Below are 17595 nucleotides of genomic sequence, written 5' to 3'. Positions count from 1 at the left end.
TAGTAAAATCTTCTGCAAACCACATGAGGATCTGTACAGGTATTTGACATAGTAATGAAAGTGCCACAAGGATCTCTTATCTTCCTATAGCATAAAAAGATTGTGGAAGACCAGACAAGCTAATGAAAATTAATAAAGTACTTTATTTATTATTGATTTGAACTATTACAACATTGAGCTGTAACACAGCTACCGAACATTAGACACAGAGTCCCTGAAGTCTGGCTGGCAGACTACGGTTGACGGAACTACAGGCCTTACCCCCACATACCTGAGAAAAAAAGTGAAGAAAAGCTGTCACACTTCAGCAGTCTCCCAGCCTCTAAGGGCTTAAAAAAAGGAAGAGCTTATTAAGTGGCATTTAAGGCCTCCTCCAGGATCAGTGGACACTCCTGATGTAAAAAATACATATATACACTCAAGCTTTTAAAAAAATAAACCAAAAAACCTCACAGCCTCTTCATAGTCCTGGATGGCAGCTTGGAAAGTAGATAAAAGAAGCCCTCACCAACAGGTAATGACTTGAGCCTACCACAGTTTTGAGTATCTGGATCTTGTTATAAAAGGATCTGGGTTTGGGGCAAGTCCTTCCGTTCTACTGAGAGTTTAGTAAGTTACCCACAGCATCCCAAACCCACTAGTATTCTTCTCTCGTGCAGTCAAGGCAGGTCTCTTAGCATTATAAATCTTGGCTTCTTCATACACTGGAAGCTAGTCTTGTCTAACTGGCAGAGGAGTACTGGAAAGCACTCAGCTGAGAAAAGCTGCACCACAAGTACAAACTAAAGCTCTGACCATCTAGTGATTTGCACTTCCCAAGTAAACTGCTCCAATCAAACTGTCATGTCTGGTGGGGCAGAGAGCAGAAGGCACGATCTTACCAAGTTTGGTTTTCTGGCTTTTAAGGTTGGCTGCATAGATTATGAAGAAGGCAGCATCTGAGCTAAGAAACAAAGCAGACAAACCTGACTACAGAGCAACAGATGCCTCGCTTACAGAAGTCATCATTCCAAACTACCTGAAGCAGCTGAACAATGAGCATCATTCATTACCATTGTTACATTTCAGTAAGTAGTCCAGCAGCCTTGGGGCTGGAGGGAAAGAGATCTGAGCATAGGCCCCTCTCCAGCAGCCCTTGAGAGCAGTTGCTGTAGACGCTTTGAGAACAGAGACACGTTATACATCTTCATCCTCTTTCTCCAAGAAGTCGGTCAAGGTACTGTCATCTACAGGAATGAATAAGTATTCCACACCATCAGCTCCCTGAGGACAGACACGCATACACATTCTGTTAACACCAGAGCACAGTGCAACGCAAGCCACTAGACAGCACTGCAGTGCTAACATTTGCGGTCTGGGTGAGAGCTGGCTGGCATTCAGAAGGACTACATTGCCAAAAACCAGGAATATTTCACTAGAGCAACACGAAATGCACAAATACCAAGAAGAGTCAGTGTATGTGAAGTCTTCTGGTGGGCTATGCTAGTCTGACACCACACAGCTCCTCAGCACAGTGCTCCCCTATCTGCTACCATACTGCATTATTAGGGCTTGGCCTGCATTCTGCACTTGTGCAAACACAGGTGACTACTGGAAGCAGACTGGCAGGCTCCAGAGTCTGTTACTTCTCAAGGTCTTCAGGAAGAAGAGACCTGCAGGTTGCAGAGTGACCAAAGCACACTGCGTTTTTACAGCCCCCTATGCACGTAAAGGGTGTTGAGAAATCAGAGGCATGGAAAGACCTGCAATTAACAGAATTTCAGCCTCTTGCTAGTTTCTAGGTGCTTCAACCAACACAGCCTTCCTGTGAGCTGTGAGTCTTGGGGATACTTAGCAGCAAGTAAGCATCTTTTTTGTTTAAGGTGGCTAATACCCAGAATTACCTTCTTCCCCCAACTCACCCGCTTGGTCCGGATGAGCTTGTGGTCCCTGAATTCTGTCAGCTGTGCCCTGAGTGTCAAGTCACTGTTCACAAGGAAAGCCTCTCGACACTGCTGGTAGAAGTCTTGGAAAGACAGCCCTGGGCATAGGAAAAGGTGAGAGCAAGAAAGAGAAGTGGTAAGATTGTCAGATTTTTCCAGGTCTAACAACATGTATCATCTCCACCTACAAACCTTGCTTTGGCTTAGACCACAGTGGCTACAGTAACATCACTTCTTTCAAGTACACAGCCAAGCTAATATTTCAGTAATTAATGCCAAACAGCTGAATTAACATTCCACTCACCCTGTTTGCCTAACGGAATTTCAATAGCACTTTAAATGCACTTCCCAGCATGGTTCCTCTCAATTTCTAACTCCTCTATCTTACTTCCAACTTTCTTTACCATTAACATGTTATTCATACCCCCTGCAACACCTGTTTAGAGACAGTGACAGGATATTCCACACATATCCTAGACAGCAGGGACACATCAGAAGTCACTTGGGAGCAGCATGGGAACAGAATCTCCTGTCTTTCCCTGGTCCTTTAAGTGCTAGTCATGAAAATTCATATTCTTCCTTATTTTAATTTTTTAACTCCGCAGTCCCCCATGAATGGTGTCAGTCACGTCTAAACATCAAAGGAGACAACAGGAAGGCGAGGTCCTTCAGAACCAGCCTGCCTATTGACTTCCTGTCCGTCAGACAGTACCTCTAGAAAGACAGTCCATGCTACTGAAGCCAGTGCTGCTGTGACCAAGCTGGCAATGGCAAACACCCCACACAGATGAGAAAAAGTAGGTACATACCTGGATAAGATGTGTTGTCCTTGTTCTCCAGCTGGTACCGAGCAAGCAGTCTGAATATCCCCCTAAGCGAGAGGAGGAAGACAGGGGAAAATGAACAGGAAAAAAAGAAACAGAAAACAAACCAAACCCAAAACTGAACCCCCCCCACCATTAGGAAGTATTGATTTTTCCCTCAAGCACAAAGTTCCGGTCGTGAATCTCATCACTGGACAAGGCTTGCTATCCAAACACTGTTAATTTCAAGTAACCAATCAATTGGAATCCAGGTCCTACCATCTCCATCTTGAACACTGTTGTCAGAAAACAGGAATTGCTTCCTGCTAGGTGTAGACCAGAGTAACCCATTAAGAACTGGATCCTCAGCAAGTGCTGCTATGAAGTTTTAACAGTCTTACCTAGCATTGAGAGTGAGACTGCGCAGGACATGCGTTAGGGAGCTCAAAGCCAAAGATCCAGACTGTTGTCCTAAAAGTGAGTTCTCATAAGATGTTTCTTCCACGTAAGGATTAAATGTGGTTGTTTCATACCAAAGCCAGTTGTAGAGCCTTAGCTTTGCCTGATCCCACACTAGACAGAGGGAAAAGAAGAGCAGACAGAATTGGGAGATTCAGCTCTTCTAAGGTGTTAAATAACCAACATTAAAATGTGCTTAGTTCTACTGTAGGATTGGGGAAACAAGATACGCTTGTGAAATTCACAGTACATACAGCCACATACTTGCAGTTCAAGGAAGACAAATTCTGTGCAACAAAACATTTACATGCATCCCTTTTTCATACCAGCTTCATGGATATACTCTAAATCCTTCCAGAGTCAGTTGTGTGCAAAGCATTTCTGGCTAATAAACAGAACCGTTTAGATGCAATGACAGACATAACATTCAATCTCCACTTCAGTAAGCCCCTAAATCGAAGGGTGCCAGAAGCTTGGAGTCTATTTGTATATTATGATCAGTGACTGGTAGTTCTCAGTTTTGGTTCAACACAGCCAGAGCTCCAGCTGGGCCTTCTAGCTGCTACCACCACACACACATTACCAGATCTGCTTTGCACAGTAACGGTACTAATACATGAGCTTATGAAACATGCTCAGCAGCCCAAAGTAAAACACAGATTCTTCTCTCTTTGCTACATCAGGCCCAAGGGGACTCACTGAGAGGAGCATTGATGTGATCGATAGAAGCAATGAGGTAAACACCAGGCAGAGAGGATAACTGTGCAAGGATCTGCTGACTTCTTTCTCCTCTCAACATCTGGCTGTCCAGGTTATGAATCAGCACATAGAGCTCTAAAGATGCATCTGCAAGATCAGAAAAAAAACAGCAGAGAACCAATCAAAGAAACTGCACACAAAGTGGTTTTCCATTCCCAGTGCAGCCTAGAACAAGTCTATTCCATCAAGCCCCATATTAATCACTCCAGTATCAAATCACTTTCCCTGTACAGCTTACTTTGATGTCTATCCCACACTTAAGTGTTTCTGAGCACCTGAAAGGCTTTTTCTCAATTCACTATATTGCATTTCTCATCACAGTTACAGTTCTTTTTGCAGTTTAAGCTTTTCTCTTGTAATCCACTGTCCACTTGCTCATAGCTTTACCAGGAATTGCCATTTTAGCTATGACTTTTAGTCCTGCAATTCAAGGTCACTGAAACGTATTTTAGGATGAAAATCTAAACAGTTTGTTCAGCTTCTTTTCAGTTACATGACTAAGATCCTTAAGTTCCTCCTCACACAATGAAAATGCATTTTCTATTCAGGGTTGGATCCAACGCATACTAACTTCATTGGAAATCTTTCCCACTCATTCCTCAAAGGAAGTTACGAAGACTTAGCTTGGATAATGCAAATGGTAGATGTTAAAATTTCCAGCTAACTCGGTGCTGCTCTACTTATCCCTTGGAACAGCTATTTCCTGAATCCAAAAACAAATCTGGAATGGTAGCCAGTTTTTGTGCGAATGAATGAATACATACTTGGCTGCCAATGGAAACCAGAGGTTCTTCAGACTCCCAGTCAGATCAGCTATACTACGCAAGACTGATTTGTGTAGATTCAGGTGGGTACAGCCGTTAATCCGTCTTTTTGATTTATTCACACCAGAAACACTCATAAGGTAATGATGGAAAACAGAACATAAACACCAATGCCATGCACAATTAAGATTCTGTGGCAATTTGTGTACAGTTACACAAGTGGTAAAGGGATATTCAAAAAGAATCCAGCAAGCATTCCATGTGCCACACACACCTGCTTAATTTTGCTTTTGAACCCAGTTCTAACCTGCTTGTTTGACACTGCTGTCCTTTATTTCGTCCTAACGTATGTGCATATATCAAGACGCTCAATACGAGTTATGCATCTTGCTCTTAGTTTCTAACACTACTTATATAGAACCGATACACATGCATCTTCATAAAGCAGAAATATAATTGGTTATTAGTCTCTAAACATGCGCGGCTCTCACATCCCTAATTATCATGACTAAAATAAGCATTCTATCCATGTAGCTAATTATGTTGCTGCGCTTCAGCCTTGTAGTTTGTTACTCCCTATTTTCCCATACCGGTCCCTATCTTTCTTGGCCCTGCACCTGCTTTCCCAGCAGCTGTAGCTTGTTACATCCACGGCCTGTTGGCACAACATAATTACTTGGTCTCAGGATTCAAGAATAGCTCAAGGCTACCTTTCTTGTTAACTTCAGCACAGCAACTTCAGTACAATTCTGATTACAGGCCTATTCTAATACCAGGCCTGCATTGTGCAGATCTTCAGAGATTCTAAGGCCACGCTTCTGCAGCCATTCTTCTACACATACATTAAGTTTAAACGGCCATTTCACTGAACCATGTACATTTAAGCCTTAATCCAGCCTATACTGAAATTTATGGAAACATCCTCAGGCCATGATCTTCCAGGAGGAGCTTAAAGGACTTGGAATCTGTCAGCAACTGTCATGCCAAATCGTTCGAGAGTTCTTTGTTCTGTTGATTTCAGTGAGGTTTGTATCAGGTCCTCAAGGAGCCACTAAGAACCATCCCGCATACAGCTGGAGTTTACCTATGCTGTCTTCCAGGGAATGCATGGCTACAGAAACACCATGTGAAAAAAGTCCAAAAGCACTATGCTAAGTGCAAGAGAGAGGAGCATTTCAGTTTGCCAAAAGGTTCAGGAACCTCTGTCTTGTTAGAACACTCATGTCTTCCTCCGTCTCCTTCTAGTGTGTGAAATAGTGACTGAGGTTAACAGCTTGGGATCACGTACACATATATTCCTAGTGCATATATATATTTTCATATGTGGTATAAATTACAAGCAAGAAAGTACACTAGTATAATAAACTATGAAACTAACTGCACACATGAAAGCTATGAGGAAAGATTATGTCCAGGCTCTCCTAACAGTAAGTGGACTCTAATGTTTTTATGTGTAAAGTTAGTCGTTTTACCTTCTTTAAACCTTTTATGGATGAATTCAAGTTGGCCAAGGGGGCTGCGGAAGCTCCCTATATGGTCCAGTACCTCCTCTGTGATGGAGTTGAGAATCTGAAAAAGAAGACAGCAGACCCTTCTGAGGGGCTCTGGCACTGAAGGACCTAGTGCAGAAAATCTGAAACTGAACCCTTGGCTGTCATGAGGGAGTTAACTGATTTTTACCATCAAATCCCCAAAACAGTCAACACAAACCAAAAATTTCTACCCTTTTTCAAAACAGTGACATAAAATAACAAATAAGGCTTTAGACTGTATCTATTAGCAATGGGAATTACTGCAATCCCTTTGAAAATACACGGGCTAATTTATTTAAACTTTTAAAGGAGAGATAGGAACTGCTCTTCATTCAAGAATCTGCTGCTATAGGATGTGGCAGGTTTCCTTAACATTTTGCACTGAAAGAATTCAGAGGTATCTGTAGTGCAGAATGATTAGATAAACCCATAAGCTTTTTTCCCCACACTTACAGATCTCACAGTGATGCTGGGGAAGTATCCATTAACCACAAGGTGAGCAGAATCCTGGAGCACAGAGGTACGAAACTTCTCTAACAAATCACGCTTTGAACCCAGTCCATAAAGAATGATATTGAAACCCAAGCTGCAGAAAAGTGAGCAAATGTACTTTTATGATTCAGTGTAACTCCCTTTTTGTGTTCATACATTCATTAAGCAAAACGATCCACTGCCATCTTGCCTGTAAAAATTTCATGTTTCATCAATACCAGGCTTACTTTCAGCTCACAGCTGACAAATAAGGTTAGCCGCAAGGAATCTGAAATATGGATGTAGCACATGCATCCTAGTAAAAGCGTTTTAGCAGCCTGGAGGCCCATGAATTTAGTAAAACATCTAGGGACAAAAACGGTGTAGTCCAAGAATACGAGACTAGATCTGCAACTTCAGATAATGAAGAGTAGCCAGCGTTCATGTTCACCCCCTCACCAGTGACTAGATTAAATGTTTACCATGGGTCAAAGCATTTAAAAGGAAAAAAAAAGAAGTAAGCCTTCACAGTGGTTTTGTACTCTGATCCACAGGCACAATTTCAAAACAAAAATTATTCTCATGTCTCTTTCTTATCCTAATTGTTGCACAGAGAAAGAGGCAGGAAAGCATAAAGAGAACATGGTAGGGAATCACAAAGCTTTATTTTTGAGAAGCAAGAAAAGCATCATCTTGACCAGAAAGAAGAATGTCAGGTCACCCAAATAGCACTGGGCAAGGGTAAGGTGTTCAAGAACTGTCACTGACTTCAGTCGCCTACAGATTTGTTCCTTCTGCCCTGCCACATACATCTCTAACCACTTGCCCACATCACTGGGTCACAGATAACTCCTCTTGCAGCTCTTCAACTTGCAAAGCTGATGTCTTTTTCATATACTCTGTCACGCTCCATGGACCAGAAATTTCTTTATATTCCACTCCCTCGCAAAGCCTCGGAGGGCCTTTCTCATCATCAACATCTACACTTAACTTCAGAGTTGGTGGCCTGCCTTCTCTAAGGCACTTCAGAATCTTGCAGCTCTCTACAGTTCCCCATTTGCTCTCCTGGATGCTTACTCTTTTCTCCTTTCTACGAAGATACACACAAACCCCAATAAAAGTTATACTGCTAACGTTTCCAACAGCAGTAAGGTTTCTTCCTGCCTAGGTCATTAGGTACTGTAGGCATTCAAAGTTAACAGCTACGACACTGGCGATAGCCACATACTGAAGAAATTGGCGGTGGGCTACTCACTGCCAACTACACTGCTGTAAGCAAAACAGATTGTTCACAAAAGACAAAGGACATTCTCATCGTTCACATTCCCCGTTTTCTTGTTATTCATGTTCCCTGTTTGCGACTGCCCTTCTAGCTTGGTTTGCATAGGCACAGAAAAACTAGCCAGGCAGAATGCAACTTCATCTCACTGCAGGCATTCAGTTCACGGTCAGCCAGGTATGATTTGATGCACAGGAAACATTGCGCTAAATTAATGCCACCTAATTTTAAACTTAAGTGATTGACCAAAGGAAAAAAACAAAGTCGCTCCTTAACATGATGTTGTGGACATGAGGGTAGTGTCTGTTTACTAGGCTTCTTCAATGATTCTCATTGGATACTTACTGTAATTGCAGCATCCACTTGGAAAACAGGGATTCATGTTGCTGGCTTAGCTTTTTCATTTCAGCAGCATAGGCAAGGGGAGCTTTTTTCAAAAGGTCATGCAGTGTTTTCTGTGTTGAGAAAGAGATAAGAGAACAGCTGAGAAAAAGCAAGACGTTCACCTGGAGTCCTTACAAATATCGCTCTAGTATGCTCTCCAGCTAGGAAGCAGAATAGATTTCACTGCTGGTGCACTCAATTTGTGTTTTTTTTCCCACAAAGACCCCTCTAAGCACAGTTTTGCTACTGGAGAAAAAAGCAGAGATTAAGTAACCTTGTTATGGGCAACTGCAGCCAGACTAGGGCTAGAAATGGCATCACACTGTGTTTTATCTCTTCCTGCCGAGTATGGGAAAACCACTACTGAAAAAACAAACACACTAAGAGCTTACACAGCACCAAGCACGGTACCAGGAAGATACCAACATCACAGCCCGGCTCACAGGAGCAAGTGCTGCAATCACCGTGCTTAGCAATGGCTCAGGTGTTTGTCACTGCAAAAGAATGCTCACAAGCATCATCTTAAAAAAGAAATACAGCAGAAAAGAAGTAATTTGCAGCTGACACCTAAATGTAGTAGTATTTCAAAAGCATCAAGAATCAGAAGATTAATTCAGCTTTAAAGATATGCTGGGATGTCGATGTTTAAGCTGCACAGTAATGCATGACAAATGGCATCACGTCTACACTGGCCTCCCTTGCTCTTCAATTTTAACAGCTTTGCTTTCCACTCCCTTGCAGAAGATGACAGTTTACTCTGGAAAGAACACAGGCAACTGCAATGTATCAGACAAACATAAAGCACCAAGAGACAACATTTCTTTGGAGCCAGCAGTAGATTTAATACTGAAAGCCTTGATTTCCTTCCAGAGCTGTTATGAAAGAACTTGTTAAGAATCCAGATGTTTCTCTGGGTAGCAATTCCAGACAACAGCAGGCATCAGGCAATCTGCATATACGCCACCTTTCAAAACACAGATGGGTGCAAAAAGCAGTGATAGACATGAGAGCTCCAAGTATTTTACATGCTTCCCCAGCACCTGTCCTTGTGTACATGTCTCTGGAGGGTGCAACTGCTCACTTTGAACTGTCTTCTAGAAAAGGTATACAGGAAAAAACCCAAATATGATCACCACAATTAGACCACTCCTGTCTCCGAGGACAAAGTGCATTTCACAAACTAGGTGACAACATTTAGAGCTGTCCTAGTCCTGCACGTGGCTTGACCCAGTAATGCTCAGATGAAAAGGGCTCTCTCTATTTCCTGTACACATAAATAGCCAAGACAGCTTGTAATTCCCCTAAGCCTTTCTTTGACAAAAATGCTGGTTTGGTGGTAATTTTTTAAGGCAGGTCTCTACAACTCGACTTCTCCCTCTTTTCCTCCCCCAAAAGCAAACTTCAACCTGTTCTGGTAACTGCAGCTTTCAACAATCTGCTTACCTGATGGTACCTTCTCCCTGCATTTTCCCTACTGTTGGAGGTTCAAACAACTGGGCACTGTCCCTGCTCAGAGCAGCAGAAAACGTAATGCTCAAAATGCTACCTAAATCAGCATCGCCACCAAGTATGTAATCAACAGAAAGAAAGTGAAAATAACAACATCAGGAAATTTTGAAGAAAATTTCTTCATCAAAGAATCAAAAACTCCAAGAGTTGTGTACTTCACTGTGAGGCGTACCTGATTCAGTCTTCTTGTCTGCAACTTCTGCAGTGTTCGGTTCGAAGTGAGCACCTTGGAACTACTGTGAGCTTCAAAGTATTCCTCCACCAGACTGCTCTAAAAAGGGACAGCAAGATCAGCCACACTCCTCCTGCTGTCCAGTTACCCCTCTCCCTTTGCACCCACAAACATATCTGAAGATGGCTGATATGAGACATAGAGCAAGGCTCAACAAAAGTCAGAAGATATTTGCAAAAATGGCTTCTACAGAAGCATTCTGCCAAAGTTAACCTAGTCAAATGGTTCTTTCCTTAAGACAGGAGACAGAAAAGAGATTCTGAGAGAGCAAAACATAGCAATAATTCTAAGGGGGTGCAGGGATCCCTGGTGCTGGAAGGAAACCAGACAATGCAGCTGAACACCAAGACGGAGAGTGCATGCCTCTTTTGGTGCTACAGGAGTCAATTTCTTCATCCTTTCTCAGTACCAGGTCTCCTGCTTCATGGACATCTTAGAATTTCTGGAGCTGCTGAGGACACAGACTGGATTAGCCCACATGACGCCTGTCCAACAGGAATTGCCCCGAGGTACAGCAAAAGCCAAGCCAGCTGGTTTGATTTGAAATGAGTCTAGCAGATTTTCCCCATAGTTAGGTGTGGTCAGTGACAACCTACTGTCACGATGTATCCCGTCATTCTTGCTAGCTCAGGGGTGTATTTTCTGCACACTCACCATCTTTTCCTCCTTAATTTTTTTGGCTAGGGCGTTTCTGGGAGGAGATGTAGCTGCAGCTGTAGCTTTGGCTGGGGTCTTTTGACCTGATAAAACAGTGCTGACTTCTTTCTGGTCTTCCTCATCATCCTCCTCTGAGCAGGAAGCAGAATATTCACTCTCACTTTCTAAACAGGAATCTGGAGCTAGAGCGTAAATTTAAGGTTAAGCTAGTAACCACACCTTCTACAGAACACATTTTGCACCATCTTGCTCTCTCACATACATTCTCTAGATGTTTTTCAAGCATATGATTCCTAAATGTATCTCACAGAAAAGTAAAATCAATGCTTAAGAGGACCACAGACACACATAGCTATTCCTTTCCCAGTTCTAGGCTCAGGAATTACAGTTTAATAAAGCTTGCTCCTTGATACCAACTAAGAAACACATCCTACCATAAAAAGTGACTAAAAATGGACAGTGGAATTCCCTATTTCTCTTAGCATCTCTATGTCAGTTTTCCCAAACACCAATTGTGCAAGCCAAGTATCTTTTCGGTCATACTGCAAAAAAAGGTTTTGTAAGACTTCTGTTAGCAATGTTGATTGAAAAGCACAGACAGAATCTGGCTCAGTCTCAGTGTCTCAACACAAAAGAAGAAACAGAACACAAAATGCCATACACTGATCTGCATTCGACGTGAGCCAACCAGTTATTGGAAATACTTTACCATGAATGTCCCAGCCATCATCAAAAAGTTTTATGCCTTGGTTCAAGCAATTGGGCCAGACTTAAGTGTCAGTATAGGTTAAGATTACTGAAAGTTTTGTCTCTTTTGATCACGTTACTGAAGTTTAACAACTTGGTGCTTCTAACCCTCCCACTCCTTACATAAGCAGCAATCTGTTGTAGGGAAAAGGACTACACAGACCTAAGGACATTTCTGCACTCTGCAGGATGAATCAGATTACTTCAGTCAGATTGCCTACTACAGGCAGAAGCCCACCAGCAGAAACACTCTCCCCTGAACACAGTGTCTCACTGACTGTGGAAGCTGACTGCAAAGGTTGACCTTTACCTGCTAGCCTCTTTCTGAGTCTGTAAGGTGTGGTAGACAGAAATTCTTTCTTTTTACTCTGTAACAGCAAAGAAAAAACATACATTAGAAGAAGAAACACATATATCCTCAAAACAGCCTTCTGCCAAGCAAAAAGTAGAATCAGGTTACATTTCCAAGCTCTTTCAGCCATAAGAAACTGGGAAAGCAGAGGCAGTAAGCATGGAGACCTCTTGTTTTGCCTTTTAGAGGTAGAGGGGGGCAGGATCAAGTTCCAAAAGGGGCTTAATTCTTTCAACTAATATCCCGAGAGGGAGGGTAGAAAATCATGAAATCTCCAAACAAGATGCCAATCTTGGCCACTCAGGAAGAGTCAAACTGAAGCAATGACAAACTGAAAATGCTTTGGCTCCCCAGAGCAGTCATCTTCCACATCACACTGTCTACTCAAAGCAATTTGGAAGTTTGCTATAAGAACAACTACTGGAATGACAGAAGACCACTCAGAATAAGTACAGCAAAGGGAACCCAAGCTGCCTGGGCTCATCAAGCTGTACTGGCATATCTTCCTTACATATGTGTAAGGCACACACCTGACTTGGACACCAGATCAAGTCTGCAATACTTGGGAAACACTTTTGTTAATCCTGCCAAAAGAGATGTGAAATCATCAAGGAGTGAACACAGCATCCCCAAACAGCATCTCTTACAGGCATACCTCATCCTGGAAAAGCTGTGCACACATTTCTAGTATGAAATGGCTTTTCATGGGTTTTAGAAAGCCAACTGTTTCACAGCACCCCCTTTATAACCACCACAACTGGCAATTCTGGACTGTATCTCTCTGTAGCATCACAAGAGACAACATCAAGTTACAACCCCCCATTATCACAGATTATTTTTTACAAGCCAATGCTAAAGTAAAAAACCAACCAGCACACAGTTCTTGAATTCCTGTTCTAACAGCACTCCTTATGATTAAGGCTGTTTCCTCCTTCGATGAGACACAGAAAGCTATGAGTTTAACTGATTTGTGTGATGCACAGAATTAGTCTCCACCTGTGCTAATTAAGCTGTCAAACCCACTATTTGCCCACTGACTCTAAATCCCACAGGCTTGATTAATGGTAGCTCTGGTTCTCACTTGATTTACTCCTGCCTGGTCAGATTAGGAGAGACATATGTATTGCAAATGAGGCTTTTCAAGGTCCTTCCTTTCCAGAACTGTAGTTAATGGCTAGTTCCAAGTTTTAAAAGTGGGGGGTGGGTGCGTGTGGATGTGTCAAAAAACTCCCAAGCAAAGCAGAGACATTACTTACCCTCTGCTGCACTTTGTTTGAACCTGAGCGTTCTGCAAAGCAAGAAAAAGCATCGTTCAAATTACTGCACATTTTCAACAGTGGCACAAGATGTTCCACTAGAAAAACAGGCATTCACTATTCAAAGGTACACTGCACTAGAATAACAACTCCCTGGATGTTAATCCTATGAGGGAAGCCTCTAGTTTTGCACAGGTAGGCAAGGAGAGCACAATGACAGTCGATGTCATTGCCACAAAAGGCAGCTTTTAATTCTGGTCACAGCTTTGGGAGGCCATCAGCAGGAGGGAAAAGGCTGAAAAAATGAGCTAACACCCTCTCCCTGAGCACATCTGACCATTGCTGAAGTGCAGAGTAGCATGCTCTTGCCAATGTTGACCTGCATTGACTCCTCCCACCTGTATTTCTCCCTACAGCATTGGGTGCTTGAATATTATTATATAAATAGCCTGAATTTACACACGAACATCCACACAATCCTATCCATTTGGTGCTGCTCAGCACATCATCCCAGCTCATAACTCTCTCAAGTGCAAGCACTTCCATTGAGCGCGGAGGAAATCACGGAGGAAAACAGGAAAGTTCCTGTTTTCTCATCTGTTGCTGGGCAGAATAAAAGATCTCATGCCAGGCAAACCAGAGGCCATGCACACAAAGCAGTTCAGTCTACAAGGTTAAGCTGACTAGAATACTGAAGCATGACAGAAGCAGGCACTCAAGCATCCACTCCACCACCCAAATAGAAACATAACGCCCTGCCATTCACTCAGCTTCAGTTCCCCAAAGCATCACAGGACTTACTGCTGCTTTGAGGAGTTTTGGCTGTCTTCTCAGGGCACTTGAAGTGATCAGGTGCAACACTCTGTCCTGGTGTCTGGGCTAATTCAGAGGCTGTCGGAAATAGGGTCAAGGGAACAAGGGAAGAAGTTTCATATATCAGGTATAAAACATCCAGCTCTGGCTAGCCAGCCACGGAGCCATGCACCTGAAACACTAAGTATTAATTTCCTAGCTATTTCAGGAAGTGGACCAGACACTTCCATTTTTTTTTTCTAACTCTAATGGTGAATGTATTCCTCAATAAAGTTTTCAAAGCCTGAACTCCTCAGTTAATTCATTTTACAAGTATAGCTGAGGCAATGGCAGAGCACGCTTTGCTTCCTGGGAGAACACTTCTTCAAATCAGAGCAATGGTTGGTCATGCTCACTTAGTCCTTTAAAATTGCTCAAGTGGACATAGTAGAGCATCAGGTATAGCAAACACACCAGTTCCCCAGGAGGTGTGTTTTGGTATTCTATTTACCTCTTTTTACTACTTAACAGCACAAGCTGAAGTGGAATCACTGATCTGAATACGGAAGACCTCCATATCCTGCTAAAAGTCCCTCAAGAAAACCAGCCTTCCACTGTATGACTTGTCTCCGTTTTCAAACTGAATCACAGCTGTGGGAAGGAGCACCAGCGAAACCCACCCTGCTGCAGAAGGAGGTATAAGAAACACGTAACTTCCCAAGACACAGAAGGCCATAGAAGTAAAGAGGTACAGAAACCAATTTCTCTATAGCGAGCGACACAGAAGGACGACTCCTCTCCCTCGGATCATCCTTTGTAGGATATATCAGTAGCTGTGACAGCTAAACACTAACGAAGTTCAGATGATGCTGGGCACACAAAGATTCATTCGAGTGAAACAAAACATAGAGGCAGGAGGGCTCAAGAGCTCTTATTTGAACCACTACATCTAACAGAACTCTCCAGAACTGCCCCTTTCTGCTTGCTTCTCCTAAATTCACAGTTAGCCTAGCAAGCACAGTCAGAACTTTGCGAAGGAGAAATCCCCTGACACGCAAAGGTAATACTTACCGCCTTTTTTTGACTCTTTGCTCCATAATGAGCTATTCTCACATACTTTTAAGTTACACAAATAAAACATCTGCCATCCTTTGGCACTTCCATGCAGACTTTCTCCCAGCATTAAGAAACTCTCTTCCATGTTAGTTTGTTATCCGTATTGCTTACCCCCATCAAGCCTTTGCTTTGTCCTAGCCCTGTACTTTGTTTCTGAGGAAGGCTGATTCAGAGGCAGATAAAAGCTACTGAAATACTGCAAACATATCTTTCGAATAAACAGAAGTCACAAATCACATTAATAGAGCACTCAAGAAGAGACCATAGCCACAGCAAGAATGAAAGAAAAAAGGGGAAAACATACCCAGCTCTGCCATTTTGCTGGAGCATTTCGGAGTCTGGAATGAGTAAACTTCCCCACCGCTTACACCTGAGCCGTTTCCCACCGGATCTGTGAAAAGAAGCGTTACTTGTAGCTATTTGAGAAGCACTGGTATGTTCCCAACCCAAGGAAGAGGGAATGCAACATTTCACTATTTGGCTCAAAGCACTCTTCATCTTGCAGGTGTTAGAAAATAAACATCACAAAGAAACCCTAGAATCATTATTCTCTCCTCTACCTGTTACCGCAAGCACAGCCAGAGCCGGTCAGCCCTGAGATGCAATTTCATCAACACTGTACAACCTCAGCGCTGCAAGAATCTCCTGAAGTGACAGCTGTGTTAGGTTTTCCCACGCCAATACCTTGGGCACATGTTCCAAGAGCAGCAACATAGTTCTCCTCTGCCAGGATCTCCTGAGCTTCGTCATCTGAAATATTCTCAAGCTTCTTCGCAAATCTCTTCACACTGACTGCCAGTTGAGCCTTGTCCTTCCGTACTTTAATACCTGGGATGGCAATAGAAGCTTTAACCGCCCCCCATTTCGTTATTTCTATCTCAGTAGTACACAGATACCCCATCCAGCGGCCAAGTTCCATTTGTGCAAATCACTGAACAAACACGAAGGGAGAAAAGGTGTCTCGCTAACGACGGCCAGCTGACCCCACAGCCGTCCGTCCCTCCCTCACCGCCGAAGCCGGCCCCTCGGTTCTGCCGAGGGTGCGCACACGCACCGGCTCCCGCGGTCTGGGAGCAGCGGCAGCGCCCCGCGCAGCGGGCATCGAGCCGCGTGCAGGCGGCGGCGGGCGGCGTTCGGCCTCCGCAGCGACGGGGAGCGAGCGGCACAGACCGCGCGCAACCGACCGCGCGCCGCGGCGGGGGCAGGGCCGCACCTCGGGGGAGGCAGCCGGCGGCCAGCGAGGGCCCGGCCCGCCGGGGCCCGCCTCGGGCGCTGCAGAGGGGGTCCCCGCGCGGGGGGCGCCGGGGCGGACGCTGCCCCGGGCCGGCCGTACCTGCGTCGTCAGCAATGTGGCTCAGCACCGCCTCGTCGGGGACGAACTTTACCTCCAGGGCGCCGCTGACCTTCCCCTCCGGCTGGCTCATGGCGGGCGCCCCGCCAGCGCCCGCGGCTCCCTCACGGATCACACACCGCCAGGGGGCGCTGCCGCTGGCGCGCGCGCACGAACTGACGGAACCGCCCGCCTCCTCACCGCGCCGCCCCCGCGTACCCGGGCCCGAGCCTCGGGCTCCTACAGCCCCACCCCGCGAGCCGCGGGCTCCCGGGCACCCTCTGCGCCAGCGCGGGGCGGCAGCGGGGTCACGCGCCGGAGGCGAGCATCTCCGCCGCCCTCCCCAATGGCGAGCGGGAGAAGGAGGTGACGACGACGACGCGGAGCCTTGAGTGACGTGTACCCCCGCCAATCCGCGACCCTGTTTTCGGCCCCACCGCCCGAAGCGGGAGCGGCGAGGGGGCGGGACTTCCGCTGCCAGTGAGGCGCGCCCACGCCGGGAGGGCGCCCGCGGTTGCCGTGGCGACACTAGGCCGCCGCGAGCACCGCGCCGGAGCCGCCCGCCCCGCCCCGCCCCTCGCGCTACCCCCGCCTCCCGCCCACGCACCCCGACGCTGCGCCGCGCCTTGCACGCCCCAACGATGTAAGGCAGCGTGTAAAACAACCCCCAAAACCAAACTCGGTGATTTGCTTTTCTGTTTAGAAACAGCACAATATTTATTTAACATCTTTATATATTTATATTCTTTCTTCTGCATTGCAGATTGTGTCGAGTTTTATACATCTCTATTTACAACGATTTAAAATAATCATCTTTCATCTCTGGCAGGTATTTACAGAGTCAATAGTAACTACATTTCACATTTCAACAAGTCAACAGCGTTAACCAGCTCGGCAAGACGGTCCAGCTAATGGCTTACATGCACCAGTAACGCCACCTCCAGCACCTGCCGCCTCCGCCCCCAGGGCGGACCCCCCGCGGCAGCGCGCGGGCCGCCGCCCCTTACCCCCCCCCGGGGCCGGCCCCCGCGGCGGGCCGCTCGCCGCCGGCGCTCCTCCGGCGGCAGGGGTAACGGCACACAATGCTGGCGCAGTGAAAATCCTCAGAAACCTTAGTTCAGAGAAACAAACCTGGTATGACAGAAAAAAGTAAGAAAATAATCTCTCGACCGTTGCGGAGTGTTTCTTTTTGCTAGTAAAACTGACGGCATATCCTGTATTCTTACAAGGA

General features: G+C 45.1%; 1 protein-coding gene across 2 annotated transcripts; it reads right to left on the bottom strand.

Moving 5' to 3' along the window:
* Positions 1-123: 123 nt before the first annotated feature.
* On the bottom strand, positions 124-16775 carry ORC2 (origin recognition complex subunit 2). 2 transcript variants are annotated; one of them, XM_080400576.1, is made up of 16 exons: positions 16368-16765; positions 15719-15862; positions 15339-15425; positions 13928-14017; positions 13127-13158; positions 11829-11886; positions 10769-10953; positions 10055-10153; positions 8335-8444; positions 6693-6825; positions 6180-6276; positions 3884-4030; positions 3127-3298; positions 2732-2793; positions 1902-2020; positions 124-1263 (listed from the first exon to the last, which is right to left on the bottom strand). In XM_080400576.1, the coding sequence occupies exons 1-16, from the start codon at positions 16456-16458 to the stop codon at positions 1177-1179; spliced, it is 1713 nt and encodes a 570-aa protein (XP_080256702.1). In that variant the 5' UTR covers positions 16459-16765; the 3' UTR covers positions 124-1176. The 2 variants fall into 2 exon arrangements, with proteins under 2 accessions (XP_080256702.1, XP_080256703.1); XM_080400577.1 differs by lacking the exon at positions 15719-15862 and having other exon boundaries at positions 16368-16775.
* Between the last annotated feature and the right edge of the window lie 820 nt (positions 16776-17595).

The sequence above is a fragment of the Falco punctatus genome, assembly GCF_963210335.1.
Source record: "Falco punctatus genome assembly, chromosome: 8".
Classification (NCBI taxonomy): Eukaryota; Metazoa; Chordata; class Aves; order Falconiformes; family Falconidae; genus Falco; species Falco punctatus.
This window is presented reverse-complemented; position numbering and strand designations above follow the sequence as displayed.